Source organism: Symphalangus syndactylus, chromosome 5 (assembly GCF_028878055.3).
Source record: "Symphalangus syndactylus isolate Jambi chromosome 5, NHGRI_mSymSyn1-v2.1_pri, whole genome shotgun sequence".
NCBI lineage: Eukaryota > Metazoa > Chordata > Mammalia > Primates > Hylobatidae > Symphalangus > Symphalangus syndactylus.
This window is the reverse complement of record NC_072427.2, coordinates 121,785,283-121,812,880: the sequence shown is the minus strand read 5'-3', so window position 1 is coordinate 121,812,880 and position 27,598 is coordinate 121,785,283. Positions and strand designations below refer to the sequence as shown.

Sequence of the window (27,598 nt, the reverse complement as noted above, 5' to 3'; positions counted from 1 at the left end):
TAGAGATGGGGTTTCACTATGTTACCTAGGCTGGTGTTGAACTCCTGGGCTCAAGTGATCCACACGCCTTGGCCTCCCAAAGCGCTGGGATTATAGGCGTGAGCCACTGCACCCGGTCAATAGAGCTGATATTAAGAAGTCTGTTTAACCTTATTAGTTTAATGGTCAGAAATGCTTCTTTATAGAATAAAACTGAAATTTAATAAAATAATTTTAAATATCTTGTTCTTAGCTTCTCAAATGTTAGCTATGAGGATTAGCAGTGTCTTAAAAAATTTTCTCTATAGTCAACCTTTAGGGCTGTTAGGAAAAATTCTTTTAAGCAATTAAATATTCTATTCATAAATGTTCAGCTTTATATCAGAATCTCAAGAAGGAAGTATTTTAGAATAGTAAAGGGTAGAACATGTTCTTTATTCAGAGAAGTTGATAATGTCATGTCGTTAAGTACTAGCATTATTCATAAGTTATATTGCTCTGTGCTATCAGATGATGGGGTGGAGGTGACAAATGTCTTGGTAAACATTCTGAGACTGAGTGCACACAATATTCCACTTGTGGAACCCCACTCCACCCAAAACACACTTAGATCTTTTAAACTTGTTATATTCTTTCCTCCAAGTAGAATGTCCTCTAGCATTCTGTTTCTCTCTTTCCATATTCCAAATCAAATTTTATTTCTCCTGTGATCACTCAGGTGGCTCCTACCATCTGTTACCTTTTGTTATCTTTTCATATATTAATGTCTTAGCTCCTGAACTAATTTTAAGATCCCTAAAGGCAGGAATTTTTTTTTCAAGCTTTCAAATTAGTTTTTATTAGTAATTTGCTTTTCTTAAAACTTTGATTTTTCTTAAACATTATACAAATATGGAATGTAAGCTCTTCCAGTCATATTCACGATTTTCAGTTGTCATCCCAAACCTTGAAAATTCACCTGTCCGAATTTTCATATGTCTAAAGTCTAATGGTGTTGCTCTTTTAGCTTCTGAAAGACTGTATTTGTAGTTTTTTTCTCTTCTTTGGTTTGGTTTTGATCAAAGAAGGAAAACATCAAAAAGGAAATTTCAACCATTGTTGAGCATTTTGAGAAAAGTGAAAACCAACTTCATCCTTTTCGTTTCTAAGGAAAAATGTGTTAGATGTGAATACATTTGGAAATGTTTACAATTCAGTCATAACAAGAGTCAGTGATGGCAGATTTTAGGGAAAAGTCTGGTATTTCTTTGCCTCCCTCCCATCTTACCTTTTCATCTCATTTCTTTTACTTTTCTGCTTCTCAATTTCTTTGCTTTCTAATCTTTCCCTTCAACTTTGGGCCATTTTCTCTTATTCCCTTTACATATTAGCTTACAGCAGTTGAGATAACATTGATACCCTTCTTAGAGGTATCTATTTTGTTAAAGACTCTGGAAGACAGATCCAAATAAATTAGCCTTCAACAGTGAAATTTTGTCTTGAGTAGGAAAAATATTTGTGAACGGAAAATCTTCTTAGGGATTGTCTGTTTATAAAATTTATTCAATATTAATGGAATTGATACGGTGAGTGCCCACTGTATGCCAGATACTGCAGTTAAACTTACAGATAAATAACTTACATTGCTTCCATTTTGAGGATCCCTGCAATTGCAAGGGAGAGGACAGAGACAAACAGAAATTAATAGTTACAGTACAGGCTGGGTACAGTGGCTCATGCGTGTAATCCTAGCACTTTGGGAGGCTGAGGCAGGCGGATTGCTTGAGCTCAGAAGTTGGAGACCAGCCAGGGCAACATAGTGAAATCCCATCTCTACAAAAAATACAAAAATTAGCCAGGCATGGTGGTGTGTACCTGTAGTCCCAGCTACTTGGGAGGTTGAGGTGGGAGGATGGCTTGTGCCCAGGAGGCAGAGGTTGCAGTGAGCTGAGATTGTGCCACTGCACTCCAGCCTGGGCAGCAGAGCCAGAGCGTGTCTCAAAAGAAAGTTATAGTATAATGTTGTAATTGCCTTCGTGAAGGCACGGACCATGTGTTGTGCTGATATAATCAGGCATACGAATGATCATGGGAACCTTTGTTTCCTTGGTCTCAGACTTTGAAGAGGAGAATATGCTGATTAGATTTTGTCTGACAGTTCTGAAATGAAACTACCTGGGAACCTGTTTAAATATTGCATGGGTAGAGTTTAGTACTTTGCTTTGGTCCTGCCATTTTTGTTTTGGCTTCCTTTGGCATGAAGATGGGCCTTAGTCCTGCTCTTTCTTGTTACTTGGCTGGCTTCCATGTTAGCATAGGCAGGTTGTTTTGAAAACAATAGATAGTTAATAAATATTACATAGTTGATGGTAGAATTATTTTGTCCAACTGTTGCTACATTTTGCTTCTTAGACTTACATATAATTTAAAAAATTTTCAATTTTATTTTATTTTTAAAATATGTAAAGCATTATGGCTTACTTTCATCTCTAGCCCCACTACCCAGTCTTCCCCTTATCCTCATAGGGAACTATTTTCGTTATTTTCTGATTAATCTTTCCATTGTTTTATTTTGAAAAAACAAGCAAAAGTTTGTACACACATTCACTCTCTTTTATATAAAAGGCAGCATGTTATGTATACTATCTCTTACTTGAAAGATAGCATACTATATAGATTATTCTATACCTTGTTTTGACATCTTTTTTTTTTTTTTTTTTGAGACGGAGTCTCGCTCTGTCGCCCAGGCTGGAGTGCAATGGCGCAGTCTCGGCTCACTGCAAGCTCCGCCTCCCGGGTTCACGCCATTCTCCTGCCTCAGCCTCTCTGAGTAGCTGGGACTACAGGTGCCCGCCACCACGCCCAGCTAATTTTTTATATTTTTAGTAGAGACGGGGTTTCACCATGGTCTCGATCTCCTGACCTCGTGATCCGCCTGCCTCAGCCTCCCAAAGTGCTGGGATTACAAGCCTGAGCCACCGTGCCCGGCCGTTTTGACATCTTTATACTTTTATACAGTTGCATACTTTTTATTGGGTGGATGTACCATAGTTTTTTCAACCACATCCCTTTTGGTGGACATATGGCTTGTTTTTGATTTTGTTGTTGTTGTTGTTCTCATAAATAATGTTGTAATTTGGCTGGGCACGGTGGCTCATGCCTATAATCCCAGCATTTTGAGAGGCCGAGGCGGGCGGATCACCTGAGGTCAAGAGTTCGAGACCAGCCTGGCAAACATGGCGAAACCCTGTCTCTAGTGAAAATACGAAAAATTAGCCAGGCGTGGCGGTGGGTGCCTGTAGTCCCAGCTACTGGGGAGGCTGAGGCATGAGAATCGCTTGAACCTGGGAGGTGGAAGTTGCAGTGAGCCAAGATCACACCGCTGCATTCCACCCTGGGTAACAGAGTGAGACCCTGTCTCAAAAAAATAAATAAATAATGTGGCCAGGCACGGTGGCTCACGCCTGTAATCCCAGCACTTGGGGAGGCTGAGGTGGGCAGATCACCTGAGGTCAAGAGTATGAGACCAGCCTGACCAACATGGAGAAACTCTGTCTCTACTAAAAATACAGAATTAGTTGGGCGTGGTGGTGCAAGCCTGTAATCCCAGCTACTTGGAAGGCTGAGGCAGGAGAATCGCTTGAACCTGGGAGGCGGAGGTTGCGGTGAGCTGAGATCGCACCATTGCACTCCAGCCTGGGCTACAAGAGTGAAACTCCATCTCAAAAAATAAATAAATAAATAAATTATGTTGTAATTAATAACCTTTTATATGTATCATTTTATAGTTATGGATGCTTATCTTAAAGGGGATCTCAGAGTTATTTTTATTGAGACTCATGATCTTTAGGAAAATATTTTCTTGCCAATTAGAGGGACATGTATCTGCAGGCATCAGATGTTTTTAATGTATATTATTGAGTGGTAATCATTTTTTAAAGATATGATTTATGGGGCTGGGCACGGTGGCTAACACCTGTAATGCCAACACTTTGAGAGGCTTAGGTGGGCAGATCACTTGAAGTCAGGAGTTCGAGACCAGCCTGGCCAGCATGGTGAAACCCCGTCTCTACTAAGAATACAAAAATTAGCCTGGTGTGGTGGTACATGCCTGTGGTCCCAGCTACTTGGGAGGCTGGGGTCAGAGGATTGCTTGAACCCGGGAGGCGGAGATTGTGGTAAGCTGAGATTGTGCCACTGCACTCCAGCCTGGGCAACACAGCGATAATATGTCTCAAAAAAAAAAAAAAAAAAGATATAATTTATGCCTTCTTTTTTTTTTTTTTTGAGACGGAGTCTCTGTCACCCAGGCTGGAGTATGGTGGCGCCATCTCGGTTCACTGCAAACTCCACCTCCTGGGTTCAAGCGATTCTCCTGCCTAAGCCTCTCGAGTAGCTGAGACTACAGGTGTGTGCCACTGTGCCTGGCTAATTTTTTAGTAGAGACGGAGTTTCACCGTGTTAGCCAGGATGGTCTGGAAATCCTGATCTCATGATCCATCCGCCTTGGCCTCCCAAAGTGCTGGGATTACAGGCATGAGCCACCACGCCTGGCCATTTTATGCCTTCTATATGTCTTCACTCTGGTACTGTTTCTCATCCACTCTCCTGAATTTTAAGGCTTGCTTTGGTGCTTTCTCTGATGCAGAATGTCCTTTTATTTGTATTTTCTTTTGAGATGGAGTTTCGCTGTTGCATCCCAAGCTAGAGTGCAATTGGCATGATCTCGGCTCACGGCAATCTCTACCTCCCAGGTTCAAGCGATTTTCTTGCCACAGCCTCCCGAGTAACTGGGATTACAGGTGCCTGCCACCACACCCGGCCAATTTTTTTATTTTTAGTAGAAACAAGGTTTTGCCATGTTGGCCAGGCTGGTCTTGAACTCCTGATCTCTGGTGATCCACCCACCTTGGCCTCCCAAAGTGCTGGGTTTACGGGCATGAGCCACCGCGCCCAGCCAGAATGTCTTATTATTTTTTTTTTTATGAGTATCATTGAATAAATACTTTTTTTTTTAAGTTATTATTTTCTTTTTAGAGATAGGGTCTTGCTACGTTAGCCAGGCTGGTCTCAAACTTCTGGCCTCAAGCAGTCCTCCCACCTTGGCCCCCCAACGTGCTGGAATTACAGGCATGAATAAATAAACTTCAGTGCTCATAAAGTTAGGTGTTAAGTGCTTTATCTTCTGAGATAGTATTTATCTTCATTTTACCTTTTTTTTTGAGACAGAGTCTTGTCCTGTCACCCAGGCTGGAGTGCAGTGGCGTGATCTTGGTTCACTGCAACCTTTGCCTCCTGGGTTCAAACGATTCTCATGCCTCAGCCTTCCAAGTAGCTGGGATTACAGGAGAGTGCCACCACGTCTGTCTAATTTTTGTGTTCTTAATAGAAATGAGGTTTCTCACCGTGTTGGCCAGGCTGGTTTCAAACTCCTGACTTCAAGTGATCTGCCCGCCTCAGCCTCCCAAAGTGCTGGGATTCCTGTAAGGTGCCTGGCCATTTCATTTTAAAGATAAGAAAACTGAGGCTCAGAAAAGTCAAGTAATTTATAGAGCATATGAGCATAAGTCATAGAGCAGATAACTGGAGCCAGAGCCCAAATTTCTATACTCAAAGCTTGTATACCTCATTCTTAGTTATACCAAATATACTTTGTAATCGTAGTTATTATTCTTTGTTTCTCTGAAAATTTTTACATTTTTTGAGTCACAGTGTTTTTCCCCCTTTTTTCTGATTGTTGAAACAGTTGGGATGTTATTTATAACAGAAAGAATTAAGGTTTCATTGAGATGGTCTTTGGATTAGTTTGTTGACCTTGATATTGGTGACTTGGGAATGGGTGATACCTTAGCTGAGCAGGTGATTTATCAGCAATCTGATAAGACAATCTCTGCTTTAAATGCTTTCTAGGGGCCTGGGTGTGGTGGCTCACTCCTGTAATCCCAGCACTTTGGGAAGCTAAGGTGGGAGGGATCGCTTGAGTCTGGGAGTTTGAGACCAGCCTGGGTAATATAGTGAGACCCTATCTCTACAAAAAAAAAAAAAAAAAAAAAAAATAGCTCGATGTGATGGTGCACACTTGGTCCCAGCTACTTGGGAGGTTGAGGTGAAGGATTGCTTGAGCTGGGAAGATAGAGGCTGCAGTGAGTTTTGATCGTGCCACTGCCTTCCAACCTGAGTGATGGAGTGAGACTCCGTCTCAGAAAACAAAACAAAACAAATGCTTTCTGGGATTTTCCTCATCTCTTTCTTGGCCTGGGTCAGATTTGTTTCAAGTCTTAAGATTGTGGGAGTAATAGCTCTGCTCCTCTGACCTCTAGTGAAGGTGTTGGAATTGGTTATGCTGCTTGCTACCTCTTGATTGTAAGAACAGTAAGTTTCCGTTTTCTCCTGTTCCATAGTAGACACAGACAGCATGGATGCTGAGTAATGATGGGTATAGTTAACATTAGAATCCCTGATGAAAGGGGTGAAAGAATTGAGAAGAATGAAAAACAACGAGCATGGAGTCAGGGAATCAGGTCAAGATAGACTATGTGGAGAGGCAGTAAAATATGGGGGTTTAAAATATGGACTGACTTCAACTCTCTGGGTTTGAGTCCTGGCTCCACCATGTGATAGGTTGGACCTTGGGAAATTGCCCTTTTTTGGGTCTCTTTTTTTTTTTTTTGAGACCGAGTCTTGCTCTGTCGCCTAGGCTGGAGTGCAGTGATGCGATCTCGGCTCACTGCAAGCTCTGCCTCCTGGGTTCACGCCATTCTCCTGCCTCAGCCTCCTGAGTAGCTGGGACTACAGGTGCCCGCCACCACGCCCGGCTAATTTTTTGTATTTTTAGTAGATTCGGGGTTTCACCGTGTTATCCAGGATGGTCTCGATCTCCTGACCTCGTGATTCGCCCACCTTGGCCTCCCAAAGTGCTGGGATTACAGGTGTGAGCCACCACGCCCAGTCTTGGGTCTCATTATTATATAGGGATAAAAATGCCTATCTCATTGGATGGTTGTGAGGATTAAATGAAGTAATGCTTATAAAGTACTTGACCCATAGTGACTGTCTAATTAAAGTGTTAGTTATTATCAACGTGAAGCCTGACAGAAAATTCCTTGGAGTATCTAGATTCTATGTACATGGCATTTGTCATAGTGTTAATATATTTCCTCTATCTTAAAATGTACTTTAAAAATGTTTTAATATTATTGCAATAAAAATGCTTATTTAAGCCAATGAGTATGTTTAATATGGCAGACAGCATTTCTTTCCTGAATAATTGTTATTCCCTCAATTGAGAAAATAAGGTATTGTGTGTGGCTTAATATATTTAATATATGATTTACATCATGTGGGTTGACATTAGGTGGCTAGCTCACTCAATACAAAGAGCTAGTAACTCACTATTAACTGTAGTGATTAGGGTTTTTTTTTAATTGTAGTGATTAGTTTTTGCATTATATGTTTGGCTATAAAATAGCAATTATAAAATAGAGAATGCTTTGATTGATAATGTAAAGATTTTCACAAAAAATAGAAGGCATGTCTTCTCAGTGCCATTTACAAGATTTTAAGTTGATACACATAGTGTCTGTTCCATTTCTGGACTATCCTATGAAATACATAATTCTGGAAGATTTCAGGGTGAAGAATACCTGAAATCTTCCTTACTGAAGGTTTTTAACCCTGTATTTTGCAATTTGTATTTATGTTTACTTGTAACTGGTATCTTTGATACTTACAGGACTGCTTTGTTTAACTTCTTGTGAAAAGTCTATTTTTGGTAGTTAGTAATGAGACTTTTCCCTCAACTTTTATAGGTTATTTGGCTGTTTCCTTATTTCTACATGAAAGTCATGAATTATTGCTTCTCCTTGTGAATACAGTTGTAAAGGTAGTGTATCGTATGTTGGTTAATATGAAGTCATAATTATTGTCAGCACCTGATATTTCTCCTCAATCATATTCAATTAGATGATATTAGAAGAAAGTGGGCTTGCAGAATGGGCTTAGAAGAATCTTTTAGATCAGTTTCTGCATCTATAAAATGGAGTTAAATAATAGAACTTACAGAGTTGTGAGGATTAAATGAAATACTATGTGAAGTAGTAGCTACTGCTCTTCTTGTTATAATTTCATTTTAAAACACAGAGTTAGAACTAAAGTCCAGGTCTCTAAGTTGTTAGTTTAGATATACTTTCCATGCTGCTATCTTTTTTTCTAGGATCTGTTCTAAAGGGATATAGATATAAACTGGGTAAATGAAGTCTTTAAAATTTAAAAAGTCATTTGAAAAAAGAATAGAATATAATCAAGTAACTGAAATGTAGAGATAATAAAAACAATCCTCACTCACAATATTTTCTGTTAAACTTCCAAATCAAAATGATAATGAGATGTAATTGAGTTGTCAAGCTTTTTATCTTGTGTCAGTTTTTTGATATGTGAGAGAGAGAGAACAGTATTTTCTGACGTTTAAGTCATATACTATATTAAGGTTACTAGTAGCTTAAATTTCTTCCAAACTTAAAAAACATATTTTTAGGTTCTATCAGAATGGTTTGTAAACCATAGGGATAGATAAGTACATATGAATGTGTGCATTTTATCGTGAATATTCCAGAATCACTTCCTTTTAAACTTACATTCATATTATTGTTGATTAATAAGAAAAACTCATAAAATTGTTTTATTATTGGTTTAGAAAAGTTTTAAAGGCTGTAATAAAGGAGGCTACCTTGGCTGGATTCAGAACAGAGATAGAATTTCCTCTTGTATCAGTTGCTTTTTGGCTTTATTTATCTACTAACTCTATTAAGGCAAATGAAACAAATAGGAGCATTCCAATAAAATATGCCGTAAGTTTGGATGTACAAGTTAATTATAAATAGTACAAAATTACTAAGTATATAGGACCATTACAGTGTTGAATTTGCCATTCCTAGTTTCAGTATTTACACTGAATGTTTTCTTTGCTTAATGTTGTGCCAGGATCTGCAGAGCACTAACCTAGTAGAAGTGTGTATGGCACTGACTGTTGTTAGCCAGATTTTCCCCCAAGAAATGATTCCAGCTGTTCTTCCATTAATAGAAGATAAACTTCAACATTCTAAGTAAGTAAATTCTTTTGGGATAGGTATCTATGCCATATATCTCAAAACAGAAGTTTATACTAGAAAATTTATCATAACTTCAATGCTACCAGGATAGAGATTATTTGACTGCTAGGAATAATACAAAAATTTTCAATAGGATCATCTTTATTTTTATGTGGGTTTAGGGAAATGTTAGACAGCTTTCTAAAGTTAGACTAAGAGTGAGGCCTAGTATCCAGGAATCCTTGGCTTGCCTCCCATTTCTACCACTAATGAGCAGTGGTCTTGTTTTTCCTTGGCTATATGGGGTTGGTTGAAGCTCCTTAGTTCTACCAAAGTTGTTTTGGGGATAAAGTGAAATAATGAAAAGCATATGGAAATTGTGCAAGTGTTGTGAATGCAAAGCTTCAGTGTAGTGGGAAGATGCTTTTTTTTTTTTTGAGACAGAGTCTCACTCCGTTGCCCAGGCTGGAGTGCAATGGCATGATCTCGGCTCACTGCAACCTCTGCCTCCCAAGTTCAAGCAATTCTCCTGCCTCAGCCTCCCAAGTAGCTGGGATTATAGGTGCCTGCCACCATGCCCGACCAATTTTTTTTTTTTTTTTTTTTTAATGGAAACTGGGTTTCACCATGTTGGCCAGGCTGGTCTCGAACTCCTTGACCTCAGGTGATCCACCTGCCTCGGCCTCCCAAAGTGCTGGGGATTACAGGTGTGAACCACCATGCCCGGCCCGGGAAGATGCTTTTTATATCAAAACCACAGCATTTTAATCCTATTTTACAGCAGAATGTATCCAAACTTAATTTACTTTGTAATATTTTGCTAATCTTCTCTTGTAAGTTTCCTTAACTGTCTCCCTATCAGATTGACTTAACTTGTTCACTGTATTTGAATTATTAATATTTTGTTTTTGACCAAGCCCCTTTATGTCATAATTTTAATTAATTAAGTAATTAATTAATTTTTTTGAGATGGAGTCTCACTCTGTTGCCTAGGCTGGAGTGTGGTGGAGTGATCTCGGCTCACTGCACACTCCACCTCCCAGGTTCAAGCAGTTCTCTGCCTCAGCCTCCCGAGTAGCTGGAATTACAGGAACACGCCACCATGCCCAGCTAATTTTTTGTAGTTTTAGTGGAGACAGGGTTTCACCATCTTGGCCAGGCTGATCTTGAACTCCTGACCTTGTGATCCACCTGCCTCGGCCTGCCAAAGTGCTGAGATTAGACATGTGAGCCACTGCGCCTGGCCCATAATTTTTAAAGTTGGAAAAGGTTTGCAATCATTGTGATTATGGTATGTCAGTTATATATTCTTGATAAAGATTTTTTTGTTACTTATACAACATTTATTTTACATACTTTAAATCAGTATTTTTAATGTTCTGAGATTGCTGTCTCAGAACATTGTAAGTTTAAAAGGAACAATGTAAGTTTAAAAGGAAGTGATTCTGGAATATTCACGATAAAATGCACACATTCATATGTACTTATCTATCCATATGGTTTACAAACCATTCTGATAGAACCTAAAAATATGTTTTTTAAGTTTGGAAGAAATTTAAGCTACTAGTAACCTTAATATAGTATATGACTTAAACATCAGGAAATACTGTTCTCTCTCTCTCACGTATCAAAAAACTGACACAAGATAAAAAGCTTGACAACTCAATTACATCTCATTATCATTTTGATTTGGAAGTTTAACAGAAAATATTGTGAGTGAGGATTGTTTTTATTATCTCTACATTTCAGTTACTTGATTATATTCTATTCTTTTTTTAAATGACTTTTTAAATTTTAAAGACTTCATTTACCCAGTTTATATCTATATCCCTTTAGAACAGATCCTAGAAAAAAAGATAACAGCATGGAAAGTATATCTAAACTAACAACTTAGAGACCTGGACTTTAGTTCTAACTAAAATGTTGTCTTATAGCTTGTATTCTTTTTTTTTTTTTGAGACAGAGTCTTGCTCGGTTGCCTAGGCTAGAGTGCAGTGGCGTGATCTCGGCTCACTGCAACCTCCATCTCCCGGGTTCAAGCGATTCTTCTGCCTCAGCTTCCTGAGTAGTTGGAACTACAGGCACCCGCCACTATGCCTGGCTAATTTTTGTAGTTTTAGTAGAGACAGGGTTTCACCATATAGGCCAAGCTGGTCTCAAACTCCTGACCTCGTGTTCCACCCGCCTTGGCCTCCCAAAGTACTGGGCTTACAGGCATGAGCCACCATGCCCAGCCAACTTGTATTCTTTAAGAAATATTGGATCATGAATCTTCTAGCTAAAATGATAGCTTTTACTAAGAATTACAGAATAACTTCATAGGTCTTTCAGACTTTTTATATATTGTATGTCATATCTGTGTTTAGAACAAAGGATGATTATGGACAATTAATTATTGGAAATATTTGCTTTTTTAAGATTTATAAGGTGATCTGATTATAACGGCAGCATGTTTTTCCTTAACTTTTCCTTACCACCACTTTTGTGGTGACCTTACTACTTACTGACCGTTTGTATGAAATCCTTCTGAGAATTGAAAGGTCCCTTTTCTTTTTTTTTTTTTTTTTTTTTGAGACAGAGTCTCACTGTCGCCCAGGCTGGAGTGCAGTGGCGCAATCTCGGCTCACTGCAGGCTCTGCCCCCCGGGGTTCACGCCATTCTCCTGCCTCAGCCTCCCCAGTAGCTGGGACTACAGGCGCCCGCCACCACGCCCGGCTAATTTTTTGTATTTTTAGTAGAGACGGGGTTTCACCGTGTTAGCCGGGATGGTCTCAATCTCCTGACCTCGTGATCCGCCCGCCTCAGCCTCCCAAAGTGCTGGGATTACAGGCTTGAGCCACCGCGCCCAGCCGAAAGGTCCCTTTTCGATTTTTTCTTTATTGCTTTGTATTTAGTCTAATTTCAAGTCCTGGCTAGAGTTTAGACTTTTTGAAACTCTGCTTCTGCAGTTATGGCCATACTCAGCCCCATGCTCTGGAGTAAAGAGCTGAAGAATATGGGGCAGAGCTATAGGTAAGCCAGTAGATGTCACAAAGAATATTTGAAATAAGGCTTGAATTCAACTTTTGAATCCCTGGCTGTATTTCAGCATACCAACCCCAGAGCCTGAATCTAGGTCTCTCGTCTTGTGTTAGTACCACCACTTGAGGCCAGGCCTGTGAATTCCTGGGCCTATTCAGTTTGTTTTTTTTTTTCCTCACTTCATTTACCTATTCTCCCCCAGAATTAATATCGGTTAACACCCAACGGCAATACACTGTGATGTGGCTTGCATTCACCACAGTATTAATACTAACAGTAAATCTATTGTTAATCTGCCTTTCTTTTTTTTTTTTTTTTTTTTTGTGGAAAGAGTTTTCCATTATGGCGAAGCTTGCCTAGGAAGATGAGTTGTTTATTAATGGAATTTGTATGACCACTTATTAAGAATCTTATAAAAGGTGTTCTTGAGTGGAACACAAAGGATTGCATTGAATAGTCACAGTCTTGAGATTCTATGACATAAATATCTGTTAAGGAACCCTTAAAGTAAATACTTCACTTTTGTGATGTTTGCTGCTGTTCTGAGCACTGCCAGCATAGTCTGCAAATAAGAGATATGTAGAAATAGACAAGAGAGAGAATTTCTAACAAGGAAGAAGCTTCCTTGGAAACTACATCATGAACATAGGATGGCATTTCTTTTTCTTTCTGTGTGCTAAACGTTATCTGCTACAGATGAAGTACAAAACTAGTATATACTTTTTATTATCATGAGGTTTTGAAACAGATGAACTGGGCAAGGAGAGGAATAACATCTTTTTATTCCATGTGTGTCCCCTCTGTCCCCCAAAGTATTTGGAGTCTGCTACCCAGTGATGTATATATATATAAAAAAGAAACATAGGAAGCTACTATTTTAGAGTGAGAATGTTAACGAGTTTTTTTCTTTTCTTTCCTTTTTGTTTTGTTTGAGACTGAGTCTCACTCTGTCACCAGGTTGGAGTACAGTGGCACAACCTTGGCTCACTGCAACTTCTGCCTCCCAGGTTCAAGCGATTCTTGTGCCTCAGCCACCCAAGTAACTGGGACTACAGGTGTGCACCACCACACCTGGCTAATTTTTGTATTTTTAGTAGAGATAGGGTTTCGCCATCTTGGCCAGGCTGGTTTTGAACTCCTGGCCTCAAGTGATCCACCCACCTCAGCCTCCCAAAGTGCTGGGATTACAGGCCAAAGATTTTTAATATTAATAAAAAACTTTAATATTACTAGCTGAAATTACCTATTACTTAAACTTACTGTTGACTCTTTTTTTTTCCAATTTTTAGAGATACGTCTTTTAAAAATGGAATTAGAGAATTAAGAAATTTGTTTTTCTTTTTTTTTTAATCTCAAAAATAATATATGCTTGTTACAAAAAAAATCCCCTAATTAGATAAATATATAACACGGACAGTTAAAGTTTTGAGACCTTACTTCCTAGAGGCAACCACTTTTTATCATTTGGTATATTAGAATAAATAAATTAATCACAAATGTATAATTATCTCTTTCTTGGTAAATTAAGGTAGTGAGCCAGTATTTTGAAACCATCTGACCCATAATCTTTCAAAGTAAATACTTGAGAATTCAGATTGTCTTGTTTAAATTTCATTTTTTGTCTTCAGGGAGATTGTACGAAGAAAAGCTGTTCTGGCATTATACAAATTCCATCTCATTGCTCCTAATCAAGTACAACATATTCATATTAAGTTTCGGAAAGCACTTTGTGACAGAGATGTTGGGGTCATGGCTGCCTCCTTGCATATATATCTTAGAATGATTAAGGTAAGTTGGAAATTTTAGCAAGTACTGGCTAGTTACCATTATTAGAAAAATACAATTATGGAATTAAAAAGAAACATATTTTGGTAAAATGCTTAGTTAACATTTTATAATTTTATTATTGACCTTTGAATTAGTAATTTTGCAAGTTGTTGAGAGCATGAGTTGTAGGCACATTACAGAATTAGTTTTTTTTTTTAAATGCCTAAAATTTTTTGATGTTACTAAACAGGTGTGGAAAAATGGTAGCAATGGAAGGTGTCTTAAGTTTGCAGATTTGTGTTTTTTCAAGCAGTAATTCTCCTTTATATAGCTTCTTGGGATGCATAACATTTTATAGAAATGAGGAAAACCAACGGGGATTGTGCAAGCTATAGATTGTAGTGTTGACTCCATATATTAATACTGTGTCATATGAGGAAAGAGGGTTGAATGTTATGGTAAAACACTTTTCTAAATGGCGATGGTGGATTTATACTAATTCATCCTTAGTGTATCGCCTGAAACCATTTGTGTTCAAATATACATATTTGTAACAGATTTCATGGCACCTGCTATAACAAAATAAAATATGCTATTGAACTCATTTAAAGTTATATTGTTTCTTATGTATTGTGTTCTAAAATAGTACAGTATAAATAGATGTTCAATATTAAATTTTATTTTTTCCTTACATTTACTAAAATTTGAAAGAGCTTTATTTCCTTTCCAAAACTTTTCCCTTGATACATAATAAAAATTAGAATAAAGAATCTAATGTTCCTTTTAAGGAGTATGGATATAATTTCCCCAGTCCAAGAGATTACTCAGATAGATAATCAAGGCACACTCCTTCAGAAACAAATATTTTTAGATACTGTGTGGCTAATTAACTTTTAATTGGCAGGCACACTGATTTTGGGGACTTTTTTTTTTTTTTTGAGACTGAGTTTCACTTTTGTTGCCCAGGCTGGAGTGCAATGGCACGATCTCAGCTCACCACAACCTCCCCCTCCGAGGTTCAAGCGATTCTCCTGCCTCAGCCTCTCGAGTAGCTGGGATTACAGGCATGTGCCACCACACCCGGCTAATTTTGTGTTTTTAGTAGAGCCAGGGTTTCACCATGTTGGTCAGGCTGTTCTCGAACTCCTGACCTCAAATGATCCACTGGCTCGGCCTCCCAAAGTGCTGGGATTACAGGTGTGAGCCACTGTGCCCGGCCGATTTTGGGGACTTTTAATGTTTAAGTAGTCTTGGCTGTGCTCTTCTACCCAGAACAAATTTTTTTTTTTTTTTTTTTTTGGATGGAGTTTCACTCTTGTTGCCCAGGCTGGAGTGCAATGGCGCTATCCCGGCTCACCGCAACCTCCACCTCCCAGGTTCAAGCAGTTCTCCTGCCTCAGCCTCCCGAATAGCTGGGATTACAGGCATGCACAACCACGCCTGGCTAATTTTGTATTTTTAGTAGAGATGGGGTTTCTCCATGTTGGTCAGGCTGGTCTCGAACTCCCAACCCCAGGTGATCCGCCCGCCTCGTCCTCCCAAAGTCCTGGGATTACTGGCGTGAGCCACTGTGCCCGGCCCCAGAATGAATTTAACTCATTTACATGTGAAGTCTTTTGGAAACAGAGTTCAGAGATTGCAAATAGGCCTTGATTTTCATCCAAAGCCGAGGTATTACTGTCCTTTTGCAGTATGCCAGTTCTTTTCACTTTTTGTTTTAATTACTGGTATTGGCTATTAAGGATTCTACCTAAGATATAATTATAAGAATTTTGAAATGTGATTGAACTGTATATGGGAAAAAGTAGGGAGTGGTGAAACCTTTTCTGGGATGATTCAGCTTTGGGTTGGTTAGCCAGAGGAATTTTATCGTGGAAGATATTATACGTATTAGAGCACTGTTTCATTAAATGTGAACATAAACTTAAGCATGTATTAAGTCAGGTTCTATATGACACTTCAACCAGGTCTATTTCTATTTAATAAGACGTTATTAACAAAGTTTGTTTCGGGGGGATGTAGGAGAATTCATCTGGATATAAAGACTTGACTGGGAGTTTTGTAACCATTTTGAAGCAAGTAGTTGGAGGAAAGCTCCCAGTAGAATTCAATTATCACAGTGTGCCAGCACCATGGTTACAAATTCAGCTCTTGAGAATACTGGGACTTCTAGGAAAAGATGATCAAAGGTAAACTATTCTCAGTAAGTTTGCTTAATGACCCCATACCAGATGATAAGCTTAGACTTTAGTAACCTAGAGGTTTAATGATAAACCAGATTCTTCCACTGTTTAATTGGCTTAATAGTGATAAAAGAAGCCATTGTAAGAATCACATAAATGCTTTCAGGTTGCTGGGATAATCCTGGCTCTCTCCTTATCTTAATTTTACCCATCATGAAAGGTAGCCATGAAGCACCATCTCCTCTGTGAAGCTTTTGTAATTGTTCTAGTTCAGGGGTTGGGAAACTTTTTCTGCAAAGGGCCAGATAATAAATATTTTAGGTGGCCGGGCGCGGTGGCTCACGCTTGTAATCCCCGCACTTTGGGAGGCTGAGGTGGCGGATCACAAGGTCAGGAGTTTGAGACCAGCCTGACCAACATGGTGAAACCCCGTCTCTACTAAAAATACAAAAATTAATTGGGCACAGTGGCACGCGCCTGTAATCCTAGCTACTCAGGAGGCTGAGGCAGGAGAATCGCTTGAACCCAGGAGGTGTAGGTTGCAGTGAGCTGAGATTGTGCCACTGCCCTCCAGCCTGGGTGACAGAGCGAGACTCTGTCTCAAAACAAAATAAATAAATAAATAAATAAATATTTTAGGCTTCGTGGGCCATATGTTGTTTTTTGCATCTATTCGACTCTGCTATTATAGCATGAAAGCAGCCACAGATAGAACATAAATAAACATTATGGACATTAAAACTTGAATCTCAAATCGGCACATCATAAAGTATTATTCTTTTAGTTTTTTTTCCAACTATTTCATACTATAAAATCTCTCCTTAGCTTGAAGCCATACAAAACCAGGCATCTGGCCAGATTAGGCCTGCGGACTGTAGTTTGCCAACCCTTGCTCTAGCTGGGTGTGAGTGCTTCACCTTTTTAATTCATTTATCTGAATTATTCTTTTAGCCAATAACTTAAACTTTTCATGTCTATCTTTCCAACTGTATATATATATACTTTCAATTTTGCCATTTTTTTTTGTTTTTGAGACTAAGTCTCGCTGTGTCGCCCAGGCTGGAGTGTAGTGGTGCGATCTCAGCTCACTGCAACCTCCGCCTCCCGGATTCAAGAGATTTTCCTACCTCAGTTTCCCAAGTAGCTGGGATTACAGGCGCACACCACCACGCCCGGCTAATTTTTGTATTTTTAGTAGAAATGGGTTTCACCATGTTGGCCAGGCTGGTCTCGAGCTCCTGACATCAGATGATCTCCCTGCCTCAGCCTCCTGAAGTGCTGGGATTACAGGCGTGAGCCACTGCTCCGGCCTCAATTTTGCCTTAACTTTTTCAAACTTAGACACTTTCAAAGTTCCAAGGACAGTACAAGGAGTTCCCTTACATCCTGCACCTAGATTCATCAATTTATTTTCATTTGTTCTGTCGTTCTCATTCTCTGTGTGTGTGCATGTGTGTATGCATTTGCATGTGCACCTACATATTATTTTTATTTTGAAAACTATTTCTGAGTTGCTTGAGAGCAAGTCCCTTGAGATTTTAGTTCCCTTGAGAGCAAGGACCTTGGCTAGAGTTCCAGGTATGTTTCTGTCTTAAGAAAATATTTGCTAATCAGTGTTCTGATTTTATGAATATTATTCCCTTTTATATAGTAGGGTACCTTTGTATTGTAATGTTTTAGCCTAGCTTTACAAAGGGACCATTCTCCAGGCTTTTGCTTCTAGAAATCAACTTAATGTCAGAATCCATTTGCCTGTGAGCTCCTGAGTAGCACTAATTGGGCTACATCACTGTTGGTATTACAGTGTTACTTTTTTCTGTGTTTATGAATCTCAACTCCTGGTTGAAACCTGCAGTGAAAACGTAAGGTGATGGAGCATGTACACACATTAGAAATGATTGTCTTAATTACATTTTATTTTGTATCATGCCAGCCTATCCTAACGTGGAGCTCTAGTTGGAGTTACTGGAATTATGTTTTAAAATCATGAATTTTGTATTAATGCATCAGATCTTATTGGTCTAAAAAAGACTTACTGCCATCCATTGTTATCAGGAAGTAACTTGGGAGGCATTTAGTGAATTTATTAAATTCATTAACTCACTATCTTCCTTTTTCTTGCCTTCATGGATAAATTTGGATAATACATACATACAAAGATGAGTAAGCTAGTCCTTACCTTCACAGCACTCATGTGACTAGTAATTAGGCTCAGTTATGAATAGAGTGGAACTTTCTTATAATGTTATGGAACATTAGAATGTTTTCTCCTTTTTTGTCTCAACTCTAATGAGATTTTATTTTACCATAAATCTTACATTCTGTCAGACATTATTAGCTCAATGTAGCAAAGTAAAAAGTTATAACCGGTTTCTAAAGTATTTAATTGAAAAAACCAATTTACTAGAAAAGTCTGCTGTATTTATGGTCTTTTATATCTATTTGAATATTTTCTTGTGTTTTGTAGTTTTGTGTTTCTTAGATTTATTAAGATTTATCTTGATCTTGTTCACAAGTGTTTCTTCATTTCATGTGGTTAAGACTCATGCCAGACACTGGCTTTTAAAATTGAGGAACTAGACTATAATCTAGGTATAATATTACCAGATTTTTTTGGGGGGCAGGGAAGGATTGGTAATGTCTACTGTATGGTTATCTTCTGAGGAAGAAATGCTTACACAATAAAACAAAGGATTTTAGAATGTGGTTCTGGATTCTTAATTACTGGATATTCATACTTCAGTCGAGACAGAATGAAAGTACATGCACTTAACATTGAACTTTCTAGCTGTATATTTGGAAAAAAAGACGTTTTCTGAAAGATGTAGTTTATATAGTCCCAAATTATTTTTATATTTTCATTTATTTTATGGCACAGTTTCTCTGCAAGACCACTGTATGTATCCTGTGTTGCTGGTATTTTTTTTTTTTTTCTATTAGTGCTTTTTGAATTTGTAAAACATACAAAATACCAGCTAAGAAGCTATAGTTTTTCACATTGGCCTCCTGGAGAGGACATTTCTCTAACAAGCGTGGAGGCAGAGTGCTAGGGCACTAGTGCACTTTATTTCCCCACAGTATCTTCCTCATCACGGTTATTCTTACTGTAATCAGTGACCATAAAGACATATGAATGGTCCAAACCTATTAATTCCACAAAATATCTTTTTTTATATTTAATGTAAATGTAAGTAAAAATTTTCTTTCTGAAGAACCTAGTTACTACTCAAGGAAAGACTAATATTTGAAAACTTTTTCATGGTATCTGGTTAAAATACAGTTAATATACTGTCTGAAATAATATGAATATATGAAGTATTACTATGGTAACTTGGAAATATTCTATTGAAAGAAAATTATAAAATATAGTATGTTCAACCAAATAAAAACTTGGTTTATAAACTAGGCACAGTGAGGAAAGAGTTGATAGACATATATATCTCATTGGTTAACTAGTCAACTTTGATAAAGTAGGAAGTTCAGCTCGTGAAAACAGCAAACCTTTTAAGAAGTGAAATTTCCATAACTTCATCATAAAATGAATTTCTTTCACTTCTCTTCTGTAGATCCTCAGTTTTAAAGAGAAGTTTGAAAAACTGTGTTTTATTGGGTTTTAGTATACTATAATTCTACTGCAAATAAAATATCTTTTAAACAGGACAAGTGAATTAATGTATGATGTTCTCGATGAATCCTTACGAAGAGCTGAGTTAAATCACAATGTCACATATGGTAGGTAATATATGTAAATATTACTCTAATGACTAATAATGTTTTTTAGTATTGCAGTTAAATCTGTGTTAGAATGCTATAAATTCCAATAGAATTTTATACACTGATTTTAAGATAGTTCTTTGGATTATTATTTTTTCAATGTAAGCATTTAATTACTGATAGATAAGAGTAATTTGAACTCAGGGCATGTTCTAAATGTTGACCTAAGTTTATTATTATAATTGTCTCTATTGAAAACACATATCAATTATCTTTTTTTTTTAAGCATCTAATTGACTGTGAAGATAACTCCATAGATTTGTTCCATACTTGGTAAAAATTTACGGTATTCAAAGACAGTTCTTAAATAAATCAATCGACTAGTTGTCAGATATTTTATTGAATTTCTGTTATTTGTCAGGCCCTATGCAAGGTACTTAGAATACAGCAGTGAATAAAACATTATGGGGCTTATAAACTAGATGGATGGATAGGGATAGGTGTTGCTAATGTTACAAAAGAGAATTGCAGGGCGTGGTGGGAGAATATAGCAGCTAGTCTTAGGTGAGGGGAAGAATAAAGAAGGTTTTCCTGAGAAAGTAATATTTAAGAAGACATCTGAAGGCTGAATAGGATATAGACAGGAATATGTAGATGTAGAATAATAGTATACTATTTTGTGAAGAGACAATAAATTGTTACATACAATTTAAAAATTAGTAATAGGAGACAAGAGTAAATTGAGGGAAGGGGGTAGAAAACTGAGAAAGTAGCCAAAAAAAACTTCCAATTTTAACAGCCAATGGGAGGAGCTATTCTTTTTGATCAGCCTGAGAAAGCTCAGTGAGGAAATTGAGATATTTGGAGCTATTTAAAAGGTAGAACAGTTTGAATTTTGCATGCTCTGGAGGACAACAGTAGAAGAGGCACTGAGAGATGTAACTCAAATGAGAAGTCATTTCTTAATCTGGTAAAATATCATGAAGTAGGAAATGAAGAGCATTACTTTTTCTTTGAGATAAGGATAACCTGTGGACCTTTAAGAACAATGGTTGTAGAAGCATAGGTTAGACCAGAGGACAGAAATTGAACTAGTTTAACTGAAATAAAAAGTGCTTGACAAAGATGCAGTCCAAATAAAGAAAAAGGATTGTGTGTATGAGACTAATACAAGAAAAATAATGCACATGGTAGTGAATTGGGGTGGTAAACTTTGAAGGATAGATTTATGTTTTGCATGTATGAATGGTAATTAAGGTAATAAGGATGCTTTATTAATTTGTTCAGCCAGCATTTATAGAGTGCCTGTGAAACAAAAACTTGATTGTGTTTTAAACTAGGTGTGGATTGAGGAAAGAGTTGATCGACTTATGTATCTCTCCATGCTAAGTGTGGAAGGTAAAGGGAAGAATAAGGTAGACATAGGCCTTGTCCTTATGAGTATATAGTGTAATAAACAGTTGATATTATATAGGTTCCTGCTATGCAGTGAGAATAAGGGGTCACAGATGTGGATGACCCTTATTGAAGCAGGTGATTTTCTGAGAAGATCTAGAAAAGTGTCAGAATTTTTCCAGTAAGTTAAAGTAAGTTAAACTTTTTTGTTTGCAATATAGCCAGTGTCCAGGATAAGGGTTTGAAAGTCTTTCGGGAAATTCTGCTTAAAATTCAGTTAAAAATCTGCTTTTTTTTTCCCTTGCAGAAAGTTTTTTTTTTATTTTAATAATTGACATTTCAGCTTTAATTTTTTTATTTTTTTGAATAGGTAATATATGCACATGGGTCAAAATTCAAAAGGTACAAAAGGGTATACAATGAACAGTAAGTGTCCTTTCCACCCTTATCACCCACCACCCAGTTCCCTTTTCCTGGGGATAACCACTGTTACCCGTTCCTTTTGATTTGGAGAATACTGTATACCTGAGGAAATATTTTTTAATATTTTCCAGAATGACCCTTTTATTAAGATTGCTTGGCCAGGCATGGTGGCTCACGCCTGTAATCCCAGCACTTTGGGAGGCCGAGGTGGGCGGATCACAAGGTCAGGAGTTCAAGACCAGCCTGGCCAATATGGTGAAACCCCGTCTCTACTAAAAATACAAATATTAGCTGGGCATGGTGGCACGTTCCTGTAATCCCAGCTACTCGGGAGGCTGAGGCAGGAGAATTGCTTGAACCGGGACCTGGGAGGCAGAGGTTACAGTGAGCCGAGATTGTGCCACTGCACTCTAGCCTTTGCTACATAGCAAGACTCCGTCTCAAAAAAAAAAAAAAAGATTGCTTGAAGCAACACCAACAGTTTGTTTCTTTGCAGGCTCTTGTTCCTGTTGTTTCATTTCCTTTGTTTAGCTTTTCATTGTTATGCTTTTCTCTATATCTGTATTGATAGAGCTTATAACTTATATTGATTATATCAGTGGTAGAGTATTTGCTAGCAATCCTGATATAGGTATTTTACTGCTTAAGAATGTTAATTTTAATTGTAAGCTTCATAAGGGCAGGGACTGTGTCTCTCTTATTAACCAGCATATCTCAGTAGCTGGTACTGTGTTAATGAGTAATATGCTTTAATTGAATTAAAGGAAGAAAAAGTTATTTATCAGTTATCTAAGTGGGTTTCAGTATTAGTACTTTCTATATTATATTTTTATGGAAGCTCTATTATTAGAATTTAGTGTCTAATCGAGAAATAAATTACATTAAAGACATTTATTGAATATCTGCTATGTGCCAGGCATTGTATAAAGTGGTGTATAGGATATGAAGAAGTATAATATGTGACCTTTGTCTTTAAGAAATTTACAATATAGTGGAAAGATAACTTGTTCATGAAAGCTTAATACCAGTTATAAGGCAGAATGTGAAGGGATGGTTCAGGGAAATAAGTATTGTAGGAGTTCCGAGGAAGTAGAGATCATTAAGGGCCTGAGGGCACAGATAGGGATTTATTGATGTGATATGACCCTGAAAGGTAGATAAGATTTAGATAGGCAGAAGGGAGGTTGAAGGGGCTTTTAGGTGGAGGGAACATGAAAAGAAGGTGTAGGCATGGGGCTATTTAAAAACAGTTTCAGAGTCAATGTCTCACCAGTCTGAAAGGATAATTTATGATGGGGAGCAGTGGAAAGGCGGTATTGTGGAGGACCTCTCACAACAGCCAAATGAGTTTGGATTTGTAAATCCGGAGGTATGGAAGGTTTTAGGATAGGGTACTGATAACATGAGAATGTCATTTTTAGTAAATTAGTAAATTGAGAGAATTATATAAAATGGAGTACAAGGGACAGAAGCCATCAAAAGTAAGTAGATAGAAGTACTTTTCCATTTTTTTTCTCACTACACCTAAAACCCTTGGATACTATGTGTAGGAAACATAAGACTCAGGAGGGTGGAGAACAAGTCAGGCTGGTTAGAGACCTCAGGACACAAGGAAAGAAACAGACACAGTGGTGCATACCCTGGGTATTCTTTTTGCCTCGGGTACCCCAGACTGGGTACTGAAGAGCCAGCAGTCTGGAAATGCCAACAGACACAGACAAAAACACCCCCAGAAAAGCCTGCCCTCTCTCACCAAAGGACCAAGAAGAAGAGGGAAACTAGCAGGGTAGAAAACTTAGACGATAACCCCTCTATTCCATCCAAGCACAGGAAAAAACTGTGGACCCATCCCCTCCAGCAAAGGCTGAGGAAAAAGCCAAGATTTCCATCATCACCAGGTATAATGAGGTGCCCCAACACACCCTCCCTGACTCCCCACTGGAGTGGTGACAGAAGCCCAAGAGGCAGCTGGAATTTCATTGATGCCAGGTGATAAGGAAGGCCCCTTCCTTACACAGTCAGTGGAGGTGACTTGGGAAGTCTGGATTTTTCCCATCTGGGAGTAGGGAGTAATGAGGTACTTCTCCCCTCTTTGTGGCCAGGGTTCGGAGGCATGGGTGTTAGAGAAATCCTGGTGGACAGTCAGAACTTCCACTCCTGATCAGCGATAATGAGACCACTCCCTCACAGTGTCACTGGAGGCCACAAAGGAAGCAGTAATGAGGTACCCCTCTCTCTCCTAGGCAGGGTAGAATCAGTTGATACTCCCTCCAACAATAATCAGGAGCCTCTCCATCCCCAGGTATCAAAGGAGACAGAGTAGAGAGCCTGGATTCCATTCCCATTGGGTGGTACCCCCTCTCTCCTGCCAGAATAATGCCAGTAGATACTTATTTAACTTAATTAAAGTGAGAGTAAACTCCATTCTGAGGGATAAGGTGTCAGAAGAACTTCACATTTTGTTTGAGCATACATAATCCAACCCCAAATATCTATGATGAAACTGCAGTGTCATGAATGGTAGAACATTATTAATTTTTAATTTAGTAATATATACTTTGTAGTATTTTAATTAGTACTAAGAGAGTAACCAAGAGTACTGAAGAGTAACCAAGTTCCATGTTGTATTTTTAAGTTTAGAAACCCTCAGTTGTGACCGGGTGCGGTGGCTCATGCCTGTAATCCGAGCACTTTGGGAGGCTGAGTTGGGCAGATCACTTGAGGTCAGGAGTTCAAAACCAGCCTGGCCAACATGGTGAAACCTTGTCTCTACTAAAAATACAAAAATTAGCTGGACATGGTGGTGCACGCTTGTACTGCCAGCTACTTGGGAGGCCAAGGCAGGAGAATCACTTGAACCTGGGGGGTGGAGGTTGCAGACTGCATCTCAAAAAAAAAAAAAAAAAGAAATTCTCAGTTGTATTTTACTTCACCACCACAGAGAGGAGACAGCAGAGAGGCTGCTTTTTCAGTTATGAACTTATACTCAGATATTTGTAGAGTTGGAGAATAAAATGACTTAGCTCTAGGTGAGAAAATAATTTAAAAATCCATTAAATTCATTTTCATCTCAATTATGCCTAAGGAGACTAAAAATTAGTGCAGTTTTTGAACTGTTATTTTTTTCCCATATTGGCATCCCAGAAACATTATGAGCATCTAAATATAAACGTTTACATTTTGGATGGGTAATGGCAGGCTTTTGTCAGTAAAACAATTTAATAGCAAGAGAGTTCTTAATGGTAGGAAGCTGTAATGAAAAATGTGTCAGTTATGATGGAAAATGGAATATCATCATTTGAAATCTTAGGACTATCATGGTAGTTCACAGTTCAGCAAACTTTTTCTGAAAAGAGGGCCGGATAGTAAATATTTTAGGCTTCGCAGGTCATGGAGGTTTCTGTTGCATATTCTCCTTTGTTTTTTGTTTTGTTTTTTTACAGCCTTTTAAAAATGTAAAAATCATTCTTTAGTTCACAGGCCTATAAAAATAGGCTGAAGGCTGGATTTATTGGCAATTTAAAAATAGGCTGAAGGCTGGATTTAGTGGCAGTTTCTCCATTCCTGCCTTATCTTATTAGTCGATTGACTAAGGTCCTCTTTGTTCAGTTTGTCTAGTTCATGAATCATAAAGCCAACTTTTTTCACAGCACAGAGTAAAGATATTTTATAGCATAGCATCTGAATATACAAAGTCTCTTTAGGTTCAGCTAAGTTACTCTGTAGTTTTCGTTTAAAGTCAGTTCCTTTCTTTTTTTTTTTTTTTTTTTTGAGACGGAGTCTCGCTCTGTCACCCAGGCTGGAGCGCAGTGGCACAATCTCGGCTCACTGCAAGCTCCGCCTCCCGGGTTCACGCCATTCTGCCTTAGCTTCCCGAGTAGCTGGGACTACGGGTGCCCGCCACCACACCTGGCTAATTTTTTTTTCGTATTTTTAGTAGAGACAGGGTTTCACCGTGGTCTCGATCTCAGTCAGTTCCTTTCTTAAAGAAAAATTAATATTTCTGATTTCTTTTTTTTTCTGTCTCTGTTATGGAAGAGGTTTTAAATTTTTTTTTTGTCTTTTCTTTCCATGTAAATTTGAGAAAAAGGCAGAGGTTTATAGAAGTTTTTTCCACAAAATTTATTTGTGCATCAATTGATAGGCAACATAGTGTAAAACATAGCTAGCTGAATATTCAGAATATATTTTGTACATAAAGAGAATGCCCGGTTATGTTTTAAGCTTTTGGAAATAGAGAAGAAGTGATTGTATCAGGATGCTTGATATACTTCAGCTTGTACTAGAACAGTTTTTAAGTGTTGATTCTGTACCTTCACTGTGTCACACTCTGATGCTGTGATTCCATAGAACATATAAGACTTAATGTCCTTTCAGTGATTTTTCTTTACCATGGCAAAGCTCCAACTGCTTGACTCATGCTTTTTCAAATAATTTAAAAAAACCTTTAGTGTCCATTTTGATCATTCACTTTGATCATCTGTCATAGTGATGAGACTTTCGACTGTATCAGAAAATAAAATTTCAATGCTATCAAGATGTCCAGTAGATTATTTTATATGCTTTGAGGTTATTTTAAAGAATAGTTTGAAGATTTATGAGTAGGGATTGTATCTTTGAAATAAATACTGGATCATCCTATAAAATGATTATGTTGAAATAAACTACATACACAATTTTGGCATGTAAGTGGTCAAAACTATTTGAGAATAAACCATTTTAAAGCATTAAAAGAGTGTGGGAAATATCTTTTTATATAGGAATAATGAATATGTTATTGATGTTTCCGTTAGAATGTGAGCTCCTTGAGGGCAGGGTGTTTTTTTCCCATCTGTTTTGTTCACTGCTATATTCATAGTACTGAAACCATGTCTGGCACATAGGAGCTGTTCAGTAAATACTTGTTCCATTAATAAATGCATAATTATTACCAGTAAATAAAATTTCTTAAACATTGTATTGTGGTAACCTAATCCTAGTAACTGGGTAAGCCTGAAAATAGTAGTGTTTGTTTCTGTGAAAAGTCCATAAATAAGATTTCTGACTAAAATGGACTTTCCAACTAGTTTTATTACAAGTTCTACACAAATACATTCTTTTGTGATACCTTACCATGATACCTGCCATTTTTATTTTTATTTTTCTAGCTATTTTGTTTGAATGTGTGCATACAGTCTATTCTATTTATCCTAAATCGGAATTACTTGAGAAGGCTGCCAAGTGCATTGGAAAATTTGTTCTGTCACCTAAAATAAATCTAAAATATTTAGGTAAGATGATTGGTTCTTTTGACAGAAATTACAGAGATAGCTTTTGAAATTTGCTGTGTATTTGTTTCAATTCACTTTGTATAATGTGTCTTTGTTCCTAGGACTGAAGGCTCTTACCTATGTTATCCAACAGGATCCTACTCTGGCTCTTCAACACCAGATGACAATAATTGAATGTTTAGATCATCCTGATCCCATTATTAAAAGAGAGGTAAACTGGTATTTTGAATAGTATATGTGAAGTGTTAAAATTTTTAAAAATTTTGTTGGCATTCTGTAGAGAGATTAAAGTGGTGGGCAGTGTGTATGTTTGCTTGTGTGTGTATTTTAACTTTTGGATGTATTTAATTTTTTTTTTTGTTTTCTATTTTGAGACAGAATCTCACTCTGTCACCCAGGCTGTGGTGCAGTTGCATGATCTCAGCCCACTGCAACCTCCACCTCCCGGGTTCAAGTGATTCTCGTGCCTCAGCCTCCTGAGTAGCTGGGATTATAGGTGTGTGCCACCACGCATGGCTAATTTTTGTGTTTTTAGTAGAAATGGGGTTTCACCATATTGGCCAGGCCGATCCTGAAATCCTGACCTCAAGTGATCTGCCTGCCTCGGCCTCCCAAAGTGCTGGGATTACAGGTGTGAGCCACTATGCCTGGCTTATTTATTTTTACTAAAGTTTAAGTAACTTTTCTAAAAAGTACGTCAGTGTCCACAGGAACGTCTTTAAATTACGAGTTGAAGGAATTAGGTTCAGTCATCTGTGTGGGTTCATTAATATAATTTCGA

The 27,598-nt window shown here is 37.9% G+C and overlaps 1 protein-coding gene across 7 annotated transcripts in view; it reads left to right on the top strand.

Annotated features, from left to right (window-relative positions):
• The window catches only part of AP4E1 (adaptor related protein complex 4 subunit epsilon 1), a 98,674-nt gene that overhangs the window by 7,780 nt on the left and 63,296 nt on the right, over positions 1-27,598 (top strand). For 6 of the 7 annotated variants that reach the window (XM_063639451.1, XM_055279112.2, XM_063639452.1 and 3 more), the window contains 7 exons: positions 7,767-7,840; positions 8,938-9,059; positions 13,694-13,853; positions 15,855-16,021; positions 19,674-19,747; positions 26,695-26,817; positions 26,919-27,028. In XM_063639451.1, the coding sequence (XP_063495521.1) occupies positions 7,767-7,840; positions 8,938-9,059; positions 13,694-13,853; positions 15,855-16,021; positions 19,674-19,747; positions 26,695-26,817; positions 26,919-27,028 (830 nt within the window). The remainder of the gene's footprint in view (positions 1-7,766; positions 7,841-8,937; positions 9,060-13,693; positions 13,854-15,854; positions 16,022-19,673; positions 19,748-26,694; positions 26,818-26,918; positions 27,029-27,598) is intronic. The other variant, XM_063639455.1, reaches the window with a different exon arrangement.